A 17,210-nucleotide genomic window follows, 5' to 3' on the forward strand; every position below is an offset into this window, starting at 1 on the left:
TGGTTACTATTTTTTTAAGTTTCTTTTAATATTTAGGTCCCTGCTGTGTCTGTATTTTTTCCCTTTCATTTTATTTGTTGAAGACACGAGATAGTCCTGTTTAGTTTTTCAGAGTTTGGATTTTGCCAGTTGTATCCCTGTGATATCACATAACATGTTCTGTTATTCACTATATTTTCTTTTACATTTAAATTTTTTGTAGTACATCCATAGGGTAAATTATCAGTAAGATTATTGAGTTGAAGGGTATATACATTTTTAAATTCATTAGCAAGTTTTTCTCTAGAAAGGTTTTTTCTGTTTTATCTCAACATTAGTCTCCCTGTTTTTTCTCAAAATTCCTTGTCAATGGTTGGGTCATCAGACTTTGAAATATTTACTCATTTGTGGTTTTGAAAACTGGACTTAACCTTTGTTCATTTATTTGTGAGGGTTCTTTATAAATCAAGTCAATAAGATGAAAAAGATCTCAAGATTTTTTATGTATTTTCCATATGGAAACTGAATTTCAAGAAAGTATATTTATGTCTTCTCTAGTTCTTAGGTCTACTTAAAGAGACCTTTCCTACTCCCAAGATTATGAAGACATTCACCTATGATTTTATTTTTTATTAATCAAGATACAGCTCATGATATAAATATAATTCAGTGGATATCTAAGAATGGTAGAGTATCTGGCTCATTAGCAAAGCCTGGTTAGAACACTTTTATTTATCTTAGAAGTTGCTTTTTATCTCCTCATTGTATGCTAAAATAATAGCTATTACATTTTGCACACATATAATGGTGTATTATGACTATGTATTACTTATTACATCGATGCTCTATATAAGTTAATATTCTGATCAGGTTTTTTTGTCTAAGTCAGACTAGATCACAAATATGTAACAACAGTGTAAGTCTTTGGATTATTTTCTCTTGGAATGAAATGAGATTTTGATTGTTTTTCTGAAAACGTGTGCTTTCTTTAGGGGCATGACAGAAGGAGTTACGCTGTTGATCCTGGCAGTGCAGACTGGTCTGATAGAGCTACAGGTTGTTCACCGGGCATTCCTGCTCAGTATTATCCTTTTCATTGTCGTAGCTTCTATCCTACAGTCTATGTTAGAGATCGCAGATCCTATTGTTCTGGCGCTGGGAGCATCTAGAGACAAGTAAGAAACTTCCTAAAAGAAATTTTTGTAAAATTCTTTGTACGAGTTTGTTGTTTGAAGATTTAGATAATATTTAGAGACAGAAAATGGATGAATAATTGGTATTCGCGTAAGGTAACAAGTTTACCTTTTTTTTTTTCTATATGTTTGACTTTTCTGTTTTTTTTCCTCAAGATTCTTATAGTTAGAAATCACATCAAAGGCCATGTAATCACAAGTCAACTTTTTCTTCTTCAGAGAAATTTAATTAATACTTTTTATATTCAGTTTTAAAATGAAGAATGGAGAGGATCAAATTTAGTCCAGGAAATACAGTAAATAATGTAATTTTATTCTGTGTAATGCTAAAGCAGAGAAAGCATTGAGAAAACAGGAAATCATTTGAAGGAGAGAGGCTCTCAGGCAGTCATAAAGATAGGCATTTATGGAATAGTGGCCTCATCTGATGGCCTTTAGACAGTTTTAACTTACTGAGGTTTTAATGGGGATTCTTGACACCTTATGGGACCAGGTGAAATTAATAGCTGCATTCATGTTCATGCCATATTACAGAAGTTCTCTTAAGGAATGAAAGTCAAGTTATTATTTAGCTCTTTAAGGTAGAATTAGGCTTACTGTAGTTTATACAAGGACATTCTATAAAGAATTACTAAAAATTCAGCACCACTGTTTCTTTCCAGCGTCTTTTGACATTCTGTTGATTTTTGAAATACCTGAATTTATTGCTTCTTTGGTAGTGTTTTATGAGTAAGGGAACAGGCAGTCTTTTGGGAGATAGAATTTTGACAGCAGATGTTTAAAACATTTCAAATTAACATTTTAATTACAGTTCATCAGATTTATCTTTTTATCCCTATATCCCACATTGCTGAACATTCTGAAATTTTTCTCCAATGGTAGAATGGCTGCAAGAATCAATTTAATTTAAATAAGTTTAGAGCTCTTTGATTTGTTTCAGATAATCATTTTAATTAATTATAGTTATTTGAGATTTGGTTTTGAGGTTTAAGGTATCAATAGAAGCATTTAAGATGTTGAACTCAGTGGTGAACTTGGTTAAGTGGCCATTTAAATGGGTTGTTTTTGACCTAAGGACAACACTGTTTTGTCATTTCTGGCAGTATCATTTAGTAGTATTACTCATACAAATTAATTTAGCGTATACCGATAAGACTAATATAATACTATAGAAAGTATCAGAAAAGAGAAAGAAATATCTAATTTCACTGCCGTAAGAACCAGTAAATCCAGTTCTGATTCCCACCAGGATGTTGAAGTAGCCTCATTACTGGGTTTTTCCTCCAAGGTCAAATGGAGAGGAAATTTGAAAGGAATGAAACTGAGAAGCCCTGTGTGTGGGTGTGGGGTGGTTATTTTGCATCATTGTCAGTGTTCTTGCTGGTGTCCACTGCAGCATTCACCAAAGGCAAGAGGGGTTCTTGGCTGTGAAAGGACGAAAAAGGGATGAATTGTTAGGGTTAGGTGCTTCTCTCCTACCGTCGCCTATGGTAAATAAGAGAGTACAGCCAAATGCCAGTACTTTTTAAAACAAATGAAATCGAAGAGTTTGAGAAAAATGTAACTGATTAGAACTGACTCAAGAAGAATTTAAAAACTTGGATAGTTCTGTGACTGTTGAAGAAGTGGAAGCAAATGGCAAACATCTTGACCCAAATGGTATTACAGGCAAGTTCCAAACTTTGATGGAACAGATTATTCCTATTTGAAACACACACTTCCAGACAATAAAAAGAATACTCCCCAACTCATTCTGTGCGGCTGGTATAATCCCTGTATGGAAGTCACACAGACAACTTGAGAAAGATAAAGTTTTATTTCACTCATAGCAGGAGGTACTATGCAGATTTGTAATATTGGCTGGAATATAGACAGCTTGAGCACTGGAACAGAGAGCCCCCAAACACACCTATATATGTTGGACTTTGGTATATGACAAGGGTGGCATGTCCAGTGAGTGGGGACAGGTGGTACTCTTCCATAATGTTGCTGGAAAAAATGGTCTCTATTGGGAAAAGGAGAGAATGGGTTCCTATCTCACACCATAAACAAAGGACCAACTCTGGAATGTTAGAGACCTAAAATGTCAAAAACAAAAATTAAAACTCACATAGGCTACTATATTTTGGACTTTCAAGTAGGAAACAGTTTCTTAAACTGACAACTGCTGTGGGAGAGCGAGACTAAGAGTTAAGAATGACTGTGATTAGGAAAGGAAAGAGTGATAAATCTAACAATTACAATTAATAACTTTTTAGACCTAAAGTTAACTTTATAAACTGGGAGAAGATATTCATAGTATTTGCACTTGCCCAAGAATTGGTATCAATATACAAATAGCTCAAATGAGCAAGAGAAATGGATGAAATACATTTTTATCTTTAGGCTTTTAGTGAAAGAGGAGACACATGAATATGAAGAGAGGTTCAGCATCTTTAGTGATAAGAGAAATGTAAATCAAGACCACACTGAAGTGCTGTTTTAAACCTGTGGGATTGGCAAGGAATAAAGGAAGGAAGGAAGGAAGAAAGGAGAGAGAAAGGAAAGTCAGCTAATTATCTAGAGTGGAAAAGGTCTAGATGACATGGTATCCCTGGTTTCTGGTGGGAGTGTAAAGTGGTGTAATCACTTTGGAAACAGTGCGGCCATTCTCTCCTCCTACATGTATACTCTAGACGTTCTTACACATGTTTCAGTAAGGACATGCAGAAGAATGTTCATTGCACAATTCACAGTAGCATAAATCTGGGAACAACCCAAATGACAATCAAACAAAGTGGGTGAGTAAATGTGATAATAATCACCATGGAATGTTAGAAATGCAGTGACACAGAAAACAATATGCATGATTCATAGCATTATAAAGTTAAAAAGTAAATCCCCAAAGATGACAGTATAGAATGTTATTTTTGTGTTAAACAAAAATTTAAAATATACTCTTTAGGAATACATATAGATTAATAAACAAAACTATAAAAAAGGAAAAGCAAGCAAGAGAGTAAAGAACACAGATTCATGTTGATGCTTTCAATGGGTGCAGGGAGGCAGGACGTGGAATAGGCAGGCCTGCTATGTGGTGAAATGTGGGTTATTGTCCGGGCCCTCACTTTTGTATGGGGAGACAGGTTCATGAAGGCTTGTTACAGTATTTAAGATAGCTAATTAGATTACTAGCTCAGTAAAAAGAGGGCCACCCACAGACCAGTGGTGACAGTGCATCCTGAATTAAGGATTATGACTAATTCAGAGTACTGGGGATTGAGAAAGGAAACGAAAAATATCTTAACTCTCAAATTAGAGGAATAATTAAGAGATAATATCGATAATTCATATAACACTGCTTCTCTGTCATTTAAGAAATAATTACTAGGGGGAGAAAAGCCTCGCATGTCTTTGGAGTTGCTTGGACTAGAGGTAATTTCCAGTGTTTAACTTCAAAAGGTGTCTCAGTTTTAGCCATAGAGATAATTGTTGCCCTTATCTATAAATTTTATTCCAGTTTTTAACAAGGAATTTTAGGATAATGGTCCACTTACTCAAATTACATAGTAGATTTTCAAATGACAAACTTCTAAAAAAAATGGATTGGGGTGAATGTAAAAATTTTTTATTTTATTTTATAGTGCTTAACCTATTAATAGGATAAGATTTCAATGTTGTTTTCTGCTGTTCATTTTATATTTAATTTTAAATTAGATTTTTATTGAATTTTAACTGCTTAAATAAAGATACATATTTGTGTATATAATATACACACCTATGTTTGTGTATATATATTTGTGTGTGGGTGTGTATACACATGCCAAAATTAGAAATAAATTATAACTCTTGGCATAATGGTGTTTATGCTTCTTTATGTATATAAAAATAATATACGTACATCTGTATGTGAATATATACCTATTTTATATAAATGGATCATAGCTTGATTTTGAAAAAATACATTTAAAGCTTTAAGGCAAATTACCCTATTTAAAGAAAGTGATTTACAATTTAGTATCTAATAAACTATAACTACTGTTACAGTAATTCCTTCCTGCCTGCCTTTCTTTAAAAAATAAAGTAAAACTTTTTATTTTTTGGATCTCAAAGCAGAACTACTGACAAGTTTATGTTTGTCCCATAACTTTGGAAGGTAGAAAATGTTTGCAAGAAAAGTTGTAAAACAGTTCCCAAGTACCTAGCTTTAATTTTTCTTCTCTGAATTAGTAAATTATAGAAAGTCCCATACAGTCTAGCATTTAACCTTGTGTGTGGTTATTTTTCTTTATGCCGCCTTTTTTTTGGTTTCCTTGAGACTGCGTGGATTTGAGATCACAGATAATGATTTTTAATTAAAAAATTAATTTTTTTTTTTGCAGCCCTGAGCTCTGAATGATTTTGGTTGAAATCTACATTTCCTCAATGGATGAATATGAACAAATGAACAAATGAATAGTTCATTAATAATTTCAAGTCTTGATATTCAGTTAATAGATTGTAATTGAGTTTTGTGTTTTAAAAGAGGAAATCTGTTTTGGGTTCATACTGATTTCTTTCTAGATTTGTGATCACTGTGTTAAAAAAGTACTCCACCTTTGGCTTTTATTTACCCAGGAAATGGAAATATCTAATATCTTTTTTTTTTTTAATCCTTTGTGGCAGCCCTCTATCTTTATTTGCTTGTAAATCAGGTATATAAAGTAACGATAAGTAAATTTACAGGGGGTAGAAATGACCTTTTTTCTGTTGTAAGGAAAGATTTTTCTAAGTTCTGCTTAAGGCACTTGTTGGGGAAGGTTTTTGTTTATGTATCTTTTAGAACTTGGTATATAATCTATCTTAAATTGGGGTGTATTTAAGGAATGATTTATTAGAATATTTTGATATATGAAGAAGTACACAAAAGAAAAAATTATGTCCCTTCTCCTTTTGCCATAACTATGGGGCTCCTTCTGTGTATGTATTCCACCATTGACAAGTAGGGTTCAAGTGGAATCCGAAACTGAAATCTAAGTCTAAGAAAGTCTCTCGATTTGTTGGGTGTCTTAAAAGCATAAAGTTTTATTATATGTAAAAAGTGTATATATAATATGTATACACACTAAGTTAAGTATATGTATACATTAAGCTAAATATATGAAGTTATATATATATACTTATGTATATATAGTATTCCCCCATAAGATAACCATGATAACTTTTGTCATGCTTATATCTTAGGGCTTTGAATTTGGGTGGATAGATAGGTTTAAAAAAAAGTAGGAATAGATGGAAAATAATTTGAAAAATATCAAGCAGAAATAAATATTCAAGTTTTATTTGGCACTACAAACAAGCCTTTGAGCTTAAAAGCTGAGCTATGTGAAGGAGTTACTGTTCTTTTTTTCAAGGAGTTTAAATTTGGGTGATAAGACATTTTTATGTCTGTGTACATTAATATTATTTAGATAATAACTATAAAATATAAATAAAAATGTTGAGGCATACAACATATAAATATCTGTATCATTGAAACAAGACTGCAGTTTCAGTGTATGATTGGCTGGTACCAGTGTTAAGAATTCTGAGAGGGTCAGTGATTCCTGGAGAAAGGATTCACGTTACCTGATTTGTTTAGTTTGAGCTAGCCTAAAGGGTTTAGAACAAGAGAGAGTGGGACCAGAGGCATTTCTAGTGGGGTGTAAGAGTGTTTGTGTTTTTCTGGGAGTACAGTTAATTAACCATCTTTGCTTGTAGTGAGGAACAGGTGTTGACAAGTTTGGACCAAAACACTGGGAGTCGAGGAGCTCAGATGCCAGGCTAGGAAGTTAGAGAAGGCATTGACAATATTACACTAGTAGAGCTTTAGGAAGATTAATCAGGCAGGCAGTGTCTGGGATAGATTGGGACTAGGGGAGGAAGACCAGCTAGTAGGTCCTACAACACAGTTGTTCATAGTTTTTACGCCTCTAGCCCTGACAGATGTGCGGATTAATAGAGCTGTTGGAGAACCATTCCTCTTAGTAATACTGCGCTCACAGTAGCAGAGATTTTCATCACAGTGTAACAGGTGGGGAGAAGATGTCTCATGACTTAAGGTCACACATTATTGTTAAGGCTTAATGCTCCAAAAGCCTGAGATAACTTTGAAAGTGGTAGAAATGAAAATGGAACTGAAAGCTAATTACTGAAAAAAATAAAAGAGAATTGATGGTGTTTGGCAATTTTGACTGAGTGGAGAGAAGAGAAAGGGTGACTCAGATGGCTTTGAAATACCAGGCCTATGACCCCTGTCCTGAAATCTAGTACAGTAACTGGCAAGGAGAAGGATGCTTAGTAAAGTATTTGGGAAATGTCAGCATGGCCCGAGACCTAACATGATTCTTGTGGTCCTGGGTGACAGGCGCTTTAAAGGAGTATTTTTCTTTTTCTAGGAGTTTATGGAAACACTTCCGTGCTGTGAGCCTTTGTTTATTTTTACTAGTGTTCCCTGCTTACATGGCTTACATGATTTGCCAGTTTTTCCACATGGATTTTTGGCTGCTTATCATTATTTCTAGCAGCATTCTCACCTCTCTTCAGGTAAGCCTAGGAATAATTAACTATATAATAACTGATTTTCTTATTTTTCCTTCCAGAAAAGGAATTAAACTTTTTTGAGATGAATGATTGTAAGTGGCCTATTTAGGTGATAACTTCCTACCTTACTTATCAGAAAAACATTACACTGATATAAGCACAGACGTTAGATGGTAGGTTATTGAAATACCACACCTATCCATGTCACTGTATTTTTTAATCAAGGTAATTAAACTTTGCAAATGTTTAAAATGGATACAGAGCTATCGTGTAAAGCTTAAATTGATAAGCAACTATAAAATATTAAAAGATTTTATAGCTTGTTTGGAGCACATTTTTTAAGTAAATACCCACTCGAAAATATCCTTAGTTTCTTGATGTGTATGAATATATGACATACGGGTGTAATACACACATAGATACGCACAACAGACGATACTGCCCTGGAAATAATCAGCTTATTATAACTTGAAAGTGGATCTTTGCTGCCTGATCAGTAAGAAGTAAAAGAAAATATAACACTGGCAACCAAGATTTATTCATTGTTCCTTGTAGAGGTAAAGGTTCTTTGAAAGTTGAGGAGCATGTACAACTACAGAATTAGGAAAATTTAAATAGAATTTTAATGGTTTTGGTGATCTGAGGAATAAAAGGAAAGGATGAGTTAGAGAAAAGTGATGACTAATCAGAATTTTTTAAGAAAGTCTCAAGATACGGCTTTTTGGTATCAAATGCCTGGATTACTGAGATCACCCACATTTTAATTAAACCATGGTTTCCGCTGATACTAAATATGGCATCCTAAAAGTATTAGGATTGTTGTTATTGCTTAAAGTCTATGAAAAGTCTTTTTTAGTGGTCATACTCTGTTTTAAAAATACATGTATTTTTTCCCCCAGGTTTTGGGAACACTTTTTATTTATGTCTTATTTATGGTTGAGGAATTCAGAAAAGAGCCAGTGGAAAACATGGATGATGTCATCTACTATGTGAATGGCACTTACCGCCTTCTGGAGTTTCTTGTGGCCCTCTGTGTGGTGGCCTATGGCGTCTCAGAGACCATCTTTGGAGAATGGACCGTAATGGGCTCAATGATCATCTTTATCCATTCCTATTATAATGTGTGGCTTCGGGCACAGCTGGGGTGGAAGAGCTTCCTTCTCCGCAGGGATGCTGTGAATAAGATTAAATCATTACCCATTGCTACAAAAGAGCAGCTGGAGAAACACAATGATATTTGTGCCATCTGTTACCAGGTAACTTGCACAGTAAGAATCCATTTGGGTGGGTTGTTGGTGTATCCCCTGGGACTTTAACCACGTTAACCATATTTAAGTTAAATTTCTAGGCAGAATTATTTCCTTGGTTAAAAAAAATAGGTCTCAAATTATTAAAGACCTGATAGAATATTTCCATTTTATTTCTGAACTAAGTTTTTAATTTAGTCCCTCAAGTTCTAATTTATTGTTATTTTCAACATTGCTCACCCATAAATAAAGGAAAAACAGGTCAGGTGTATTTTATGTTTACTCCCAAATATGTGTACACACACACACACACACACACACACACACACACACACACACACTATCAAATATATACTATCAATTCAGGAGTCAGCAACTTCTGAAAAGTGGTGTGCCAAGATTCTGATGCTTTTCCTTCTGGTATTTCCAGGATGGGGAAGAAGTATTCGTTTACTTAACGTAAGTGTAGAGGGTATGTGTTTACCTGTGGGTTGATGGACATCTGAGATGGATATAACCTGTGCGTCTGGAATTGGGGGCCGGAGGCTATGGTAGAGGCAGCTGATCCGTGTGCCATTGTAGTTGGCCTTCCTGGCATCTTTGGCATGTGTGTTATGAATAGCTGACGTCTGCCTTCTATTAAAATTAAAAGATAGTATTTAAATGAGTTTGGAACTATCACAGCGAAAAATAGGCCTACAGTTTAGTCACCGGTAACCTGTGCAGGGGGTGGTTGAGTAGCAGCTTTTATAGCTGAACCGTACTGTTGGAAGTATGCATAGAAATTAAGGGCAACAACAGAAATTCTTCCTTTAAAGTGGCTCTGAAAGAGTGCAAGCTGGTGGAATAAAACTCTGGATAGCGTCAGTGAGTATGAAGGAATGAATGTTCTTCGTCCGGGGCTGCTTTACAGTTTAGATGGGAGTGGGTATGTATTTGTGTGTGTTGAAGACTGTCTAGTGTAAGAGTTTCGTCCAAGAATAAAACGCAGCTACCACTTTTTTCTTGCTATTAGTACATACCTTTGGGTACTCGCAAGATAATGTTTTCCAGGTGGTTTTTGCATTTGGGGGACGAAGGAGTGTTGTAGGTTCCCCCCAAGTGGAGTGGCCATTGTCTTAGTTCTGCCTCTTGGTGCTTGGCAGCAGCATCGTGCGCAGGACAGAGCACATCAAAGGGCCTATGTCTAAATAGTCCATCTCTGGGATTTAAATAAGAGTCTCGTTTTTGTATTTCCTTTTGTCACATCACTTTTTTTGAGGTGCTAGGACTACCTGCCGATACTACGCGGAAAATGAAAGTCAGATTGCTTAACTTCCCAGCTGGCTGCTTTTCCTTGAATGGCTTTCTGCTTAAAAGTTGACTCCCAGGTGTTACCAGTTCTTGGCAAGGAATTTCTGTGACAACCGTAACTCCTTTTTTCGGGACTTAAAATTAACGGCTGCGGCCCCAAACACACATTCTTCACAATTAAGTCCTGTCCTCAGCCGTCCCTCCCGCGTCTGTCTCCTGCAAGGAACGTCAATGCAGAGACTCCCACTTCCCACCAGACTTGGGTGTGCACAGGCTGTCGCTGTAGATCTGCAAGGGCCCCTTCCGACCCCCCACTTCAGTGGTCTGGGGGCGCCCGGGAATGTGCGTGGCCCGCAAGCGCTCCGGGCGATTGTGATGCAGACTGAGAAGCGCCGCCTTAGACAGACCCTGTCACATACGGTGTCCCTTATGAAATTGCCACTTCCTTGCCAATACCCTGGTGTTATGTGGCTGATTTTGTCTCCTTGCCAGTAATTTCATCATGGAATAATCTCTTCAGCTGTGCTGAAGCAGAACTGTGGGAAGTCCTGTCTTCATCAGATTTTCTGAGGTTCTAATTACACTCCTGCCACGGGGGTGGGCGGGCGGGGAGGGACCCAGCAGTCACGCTGCAGTAGTTGTGTGATGCTCATGTTCCATACGAAGACAGAAGCCAGTTAAGATGTTGGTTTCTTAATCATTTTTGGTTTTTACTTCTTTTATCTGTTGAGCCAGTGGTTCTTGCATTGTTGGTACAAAGGAGTCTTTGAAGGCAGGACGATTATCACTATAATCTAAAATGAGTTTTATTCTAAAATCTGTGTTACAAATTTTCTGTGGGGACTTTGTGGGAAAGAAATGTTGGAACTAGAACTTTTGGGATTAGCCGCAAAGGTTTTAGATAATAGGCATTTATTGAGGTATCTTTCCCCCCCTCTAGGACATGAAGTCTGCTGTGATCACACCTTGCAGTCATTTCTTCCATGCAGGCTGTCTCAAGAAGTGGCTGTATGTCCAGGAGACCTGCCCTCTGTGCCACTGCCACCTCAAAAACTCCTCCCAGCTTCCAGGGTTAGGAACTGAGCTGGTTCCACAACCTCCTGCTGGAGTCGAGCAAAACATGCTCCAGGAAGGAACTGAACCTCCAAATCAGGAGCCTCCTCCAGGGACTGGGGTGCAGGAAGGGTCTAGGGACAATAATGAGTGCACTGCCCCTAGGTCAGATAGCCGGGAAGGGACGTGTGACCCTAAGGAATATCCTTTCAGTGAAAAAGGTGAAGCATGTCCTGTTGAGGTCAGCGTAGAGGAAAAGAAGCAGAAGTAACGCTTTGATACTTTGGAGGAGTTAACTCACTATGAAATTTGAGCTCAGATTTGAGGAATGAATGTATGAGGTGATGAGGCGGGAAACTTGACATTCCAAGGATCTGATCCAGGAAGTACTCTCAGTGGAGGCTGCTTGCTCTCATCCCCCTGACATTGTGGGAGAAATTTGGCAATGTATGCTAATCAAAATGTATTTATATATCCTATGCTGATATTTTGTAGAGGTTTGCCAAGAAAATTCAACTTCAACAACTTCAGAAACTGCCCCTGACTTCTAAGGGATAAATAAAATCAGATTTGAGTGCTTGAAAGGGGCTAAAGAAAGGATAAAGAGCATCAGGACAGCATGGGAAGAAGCGGGCAGAAGCAGAACTGACATTTCACTTTCTATGGGACAGGATCATTCTTACTGCAAAGTATGAGTAGCGACCAGCCCTTTTGACCACCTCCGTTTCCTTCAGTTACTTGGGACTCAAGTCAGGTGATAATTGAGTTTTGTACAGCACTGAAATGAAATCAAAGACTTAAGAGCATTGATTGTATTCCAGGATTGAAGCACACTCATACTTCGTATGTGCTTTAGGGGAGGGGGTGGGAGGGCACTTGGGCCTTGCGGGTGCATTCATGTAATCTGAGACTCTTGAACTTTATGATGGAGTCTTCAATATTTTGATGTATATGGAACTTTTGTTAATATATTGTATACTGTGTTGGCTGTGTGAAGTAAACTAAAACTCTAATGAACACTTTGGGGTCCACGTTAGTGTAAGAGACCAAAGTGGGAGGGGCTTTAGGGCACTGATAAAGGCCCTAAGTGTACTTTTCAATCTGTGTAATGTTTAATTCTTGCGACTGAATCAAAACAGTGTTAAATCATGGCAATATTTGCACTTTGGGAATGAGTACTTAACTGTATGATCACACTCTGCAAATGCCACTTTTAAAGCTGTTAATAGACTTTGCACCTTTTCTTTGACAAGGATGTGTCATATTTAAATTTTTACATTCATCATGGCTACAGGTAGAACTGGGGAGGGGGGAATGTAATTTTTTATGGGAATTTTGATATGAAAAGAAACTAGTCATTTATTTATACAATATAGGCTTGGCTCAAAAAGTGTTTTTCAGACTCGATATTCCTAATGTGGGATGTGACTTTATTTTATTTTTAGTAGCAAATTTGGATGTAGACTGACAGACATAGCTGAATGTCTTAATAAATTTAAATTTGAAGATAACTGTTTTGTTCCTGTGATGATTATTTTTGTAAAGTGTTTGAAATTCTGTCCTTAGGAGGTTTTGTTTTTATCCAGCCAGGTTTCTTGTGTCTTGATCCCTGTCAAAAATGCCTTGCAGATGGCAAAACTTTTTGATTGAGAATGACCAGCTTTTTGAAATCTACACCAGTGGAAGCAAACCTAGCTTTGCATTAGAAGCATTTGGGGAGAGCTTTTTTTTTTTTTTAAAGTACACATTTCATGGATGGACCTAGAAGGTATTATGCTAAGTGAAATCAGACTGAGAAAGACAAATGTCATATGATTTCACTCATGTGGAATCTAAAAAACAAAACATGAATAAACGAACAAAAGCAGAAATCTGACCTGTAAATTCAGAGAACTGCTGGTTGCCAGACGGGGGAGATAGGGAGAGGGGCCAAATGGGGGAAGGGGAGTGGGCGGTACAGACTTCGGGTTAGGGAATGAATCACAGGGATGAAAGGTACAGCACAGGGAATATAGTTGATGGTGGTGTAACAACGTTGTGTGGTGAGCACAGCAGAGCATACAGAGAGATGGCGAATCACTGGTGCACACCTGAAACTAATACAACACTGTGTGTCAACTATACTCCAAACATTTTTAAGAATTACACATATCTGAACCCAACTTCAGACCTACTGAATCAGGCTTTGGGGGTTTCTGAGAATGTGCTTTTTCCAAAGCTTCCTGGGTGATACCAGCAGTTTTATGTTAAAGAAAAGAAGCTAGACTAGAGTGCCTTTCTCCCTGGGTGTAGCTAAAGTGGGTCACCGTCCTTGGCAGATGGCCCCCTCTAGTGGTAGGCTGGTAGTGACCTCTGATTTAAAACTGATTTTTACCCTTTGAGCAAAAGGTGCGTGTTCAAATATTAAACTCTTTGGTGCTTTGTCAAACAAAGGAATAAAATTACAGTTAAAGTTGGAATCATTTATGGCATAGTGAACTTGGCCATTTTTTAGCATTGTTTACACTTCTGACCGAAGGACTGTGTTCCTGTAGACCACAGGAAAAGTACTCAACTGTTTTAATAAAATTAGAGACTTCTTTGGCATCAGTTTCATGTTATAATACACTTTTTATCTCCTACTAGCACAGAGACCCCAGCTCTACTTCCCAAGTCACATGAGCCTCTCAGGTCAGCAGCCTGGTGGACAAATCACATTCTATTCAGTATATATATCCTATTTTGTTTCATTCAGGAGAGCTATATTATGTTGTAGGAACAAAACCCCTCAAAATCTCAAGTGGCTTTAAAACAACAAAAAGTTTCTGTCTCATGCACACTGCCTATGTGACGGTGGAGTTGGCCGGGTGCTCTATTTGGTGCAGACAACTTGGTTGGAGGCTGCCGGAACAGCCACTGTTGAACCTTCCTGATGGTCATGGCTGAGACAACGGGCTTGGGAAGACGGTCCATTAGCAATTCAGTGGACGTCTGCCCCCTCCGCTCATCCCCCCACGGCCTGGACTGTGGCCTCACCGGCACGGGACACTACAAAAGTTCAGTCTCCCCTCTGGGACCTGGACAGAGAACACGTGAGCGGTGCCGAGGACTACCACACCGCAGCTGAAGCAACACCTAATCTTATTTACACAGTTCAGACTTTGGGAGCACACCTGTTGGAAGTACACTGACTGGGAACCTCTGACTTAATTGGCTACTTGTTCCGATATCCTGGGATCGTACTATTGCGTGATGCCATCCGTATTTCAGATTTCTATTTCCTGATCATTTTTGTAATCGTTTCCAACTCACTGACTTTTGACTTTAGACAAAGTTTAACCATCTCTGAAGAGAAAACAGAGTTAGATTGGATTTCTCTTCCATTGCACTTGATCAAATTTAAGTGAGAAAATACGACATCCTTTTGGGGCCCTTTTTGTGTCCACTTGCTGATTTCCACTGTTTTTCAGACCATGGGTACATATATCCACTTGTAATCTGTTTTCTCTTAAAAAGATTTTTATCACCTTATGAACTTTGACATCAAAGTTAGTACTCAACCATCTAAACCCTCATACTAGTTATTAACATGCATTTCCACTTTGTGGTGTTTTCATGTTATAAAACTTGTTCCAGTGATCTAAACCATGCTGTTGGCACAGTAGGTCTCTAGAGGTCTGCTTTTCAAACACTGGCCCGAACACGAGGCTCTGCGATCCCCTCATTAGGGCTCCCATGTTGTCTCTGAAGTATGCCTGCCATGTTTTCATGAGCACTTGACATCAGAAACACTTTGCTTTCCCCAAAGGTTTTGACGTTATGTCAAATTGTGAATTGAATTGGTTAGTGGAGAAGGAAAAATTATGTAGTTTCCAAGTTTAAAAGGGAGGCCTTTTTTCCAACGGCTCCAGTAATGGGACAAGAGCCTTACAGAGATTTAAGAATTAATAACTTGAATATGCTAAGTTTTGGGAAAAAAAAAAAAACACCTGCAAGAAAGTAAGTTTTACACTCTAGTTGCTTCTACTCTGGCTTTCACAAAAAAATAGTGTCCAACTTTAGAATCATGGCAGGTTGAAGGTAGGAATTATAAGGTTTCGACTTTTTTTAAATCCTATATGGTTTTTAAAAATACTTTTTCCTCATTTTTTAAACACTGATTTGGAAAGCAAAGTATTTTTTTTTAAGATTTTATTTATTTGAGAGAGAGCATAAGCAGGGGGAGAGGCAGAGGGAGAAGCAGGCTCCCTGCTCAGGACCCCAGGATCATGACCTGAGCCAAAGGCAGATGCTTAACTGATTGAGCCACCCAGGCGCCCCAGGGAAAGCAAAGTATTTAAAAAGCATAAAAGTCACCCGTAATTTCACTTTTGGAGTTAGTCTTTTCAAGCTACTTTTCTAGTCAGTGCTAACAGAACTCCCCTTGTTGACAAGTACACCCCCACTTGCGCAGGAGTCATTTTTACTTCTATTTTTAAAGTTACTGCCTATCGTTCAGCTTCTGAAATTCAAACACATTCCAAACAATTCCGTAACTCGTTAAGGTACACCTGTTTCTCCCAACTTTGAAAGTACAGAATGCTATGACTAAAAGTTGCATTTAATAGATCACACTTGCTTGGAAAATAACAAAAAATACTAGGAGCGGCTTGCAGAACTAATTATTCCTGTGGCCACTCAGAAAAAGTCTTCCTTCTCCAGCAGATTTGCCATTTGGTTGCAGTATGGTTCAGAGCGAAGTCGGGACATTTCTAGTAAAGACTGAGTAAACCCTGCTGTTAACCATGCTTCTAGAGTCATCCATTTTCCTTGTTCTTACTAAAACTGATGTTGGTGTTCTTCTAATCTATTTTTTATGAATGTTGGCTGTTTGACCCTTAGTTTTTCTTTCTATTCTTAATAGATAGAAGTAACTCCTTGCTTTTCTATTGTTTTATATGTTCTAAGGTAAAAGAGAATGGCTTTTGACTAGCTGGAAATAATTCCCACGAATCTAGAAGAACTTCTGTTTCAATTCTAGATGGAATACTCTATTACTTTCCAAATGAGAACTTGCCAAACTGAAGTCATCTCTCCGAGTGGCACCAAGCCTGTTAGTTTCCCTGACAATCATTTACTGGTCCTCTTGGATTTAGGCAGATCGGCCCAGAAGAGGTGAGAGGAGCCTTGACTAAAGGCTAGAGCTCTGGGCTATAATTTTTATTCCTGGTTGAGCTGTGTGATCCTTGGCCAGGCTTTGTTTTTCTGGGCTTCAGCTTCATCTGACAAAATGATCTCTGAGGTATTGTTCTGCTCTTACGATTTTGCCCATCTGTATTTCTAATCTTTACCACGGACTGAGTGATAAGCTTCATGTATTTTTTTTTTTTTTTATGTGCTATGCCAAATATTAAATGTAGTTAAGGTTCGGATTACTACTGTGTTTCCAGTGCCTGGGACAGAGCAGGAGGTCTCTAAATATCTGAGTGAACAAATGAACTTTATATGTGGCTCCTTGTATAAACCCCATAGTTTAAAAATGGCAGAGGATTCTGTTAGTTCTAGGGTCAGAGAGCATAACATTACATGCCAGCAAGTTGAGGCCATTTCTGTGAGTGGTTTTTTGATTATCCAACTAAATTCAGATCCAGAACTCAGAGCTTTCTAGAACAGAGATTACAAACCTGGGGCATTCAGGTGAAATCTGGGCTGATGAATTTTTTCTTGGTTTGGCCCCAAAGGTGCACTTTTAAATGACTTTCTAAAAAACATTTGAATTAGTTGCCAACTGTTTAAAAGTTGCAGGCCTATACGTACAAATCCGATTTCTGGCTTTTCTTAGAAAATTGGAAGAGCTGGTATTGGTCAATTGTTCCTGCCTGGCAACAGTTGGCAGGAGCTAAAGTGGGTCGAACGGGCTTTCTCCCTTACCCCAGATCCCCTCCCC

At 37.7% G+C, this 17,210-nt stretch overlaps 1 protein-coding gene across 2 annotated transcripts in view; it reads left to right on the top strand.

The window, feature by feature from the left end:
* RNF145 (ring finger protein 145) overlaps window positions 1-12,816 on the top strand; it is a 55,320-nt gene extending 42,504 nt beyond the window's left edge. For both annotated transcript variants that reach the window (XM_028106582.2, XM_028106580.2), the window contains 4 exons: window positions 972-1,154; window positions 7,568-7,715; window positions 8,612-8,968; window positions 11,193-12,816. In XM_028106582.2, coding sequence (XP_027962383.1) covers window positions 972-1,154; window positions 7,568-7,715; window positions 8,612-8,968; window positions 11,193-11,576 — 1,072 coding nt within the window. In that variant the 3' untranslated portion in view covers window positions 11,577-12,816. The remainder of the gene's footprint in view (window positions 1-971; window positions 1,155-7,567; window positions 7,716-8,611; window positions 8,969-11,192) is intronic.
* Window positions 12,817-17,210: the final 4,394 nt, after the last annotated feature.

The sequence above is a fragment of the Eumetopias jubatus genome, unplaced genomic scaffold, assembly GCF_037043125.1.
Source record: "Eumetopias jubatus isolate StellerSeaLion01/CBP00866 unplaced genomic scaffold, mEumJub1_p1.0 scaffold_5, whole genome shotgun sequence".
NCBI classification, from domain to species: Eukaryota; Metazoa; Chordata; class Mammalia; order Carnivora; family Otariidae; genus Eumetopias; species Eumetopias jubatus.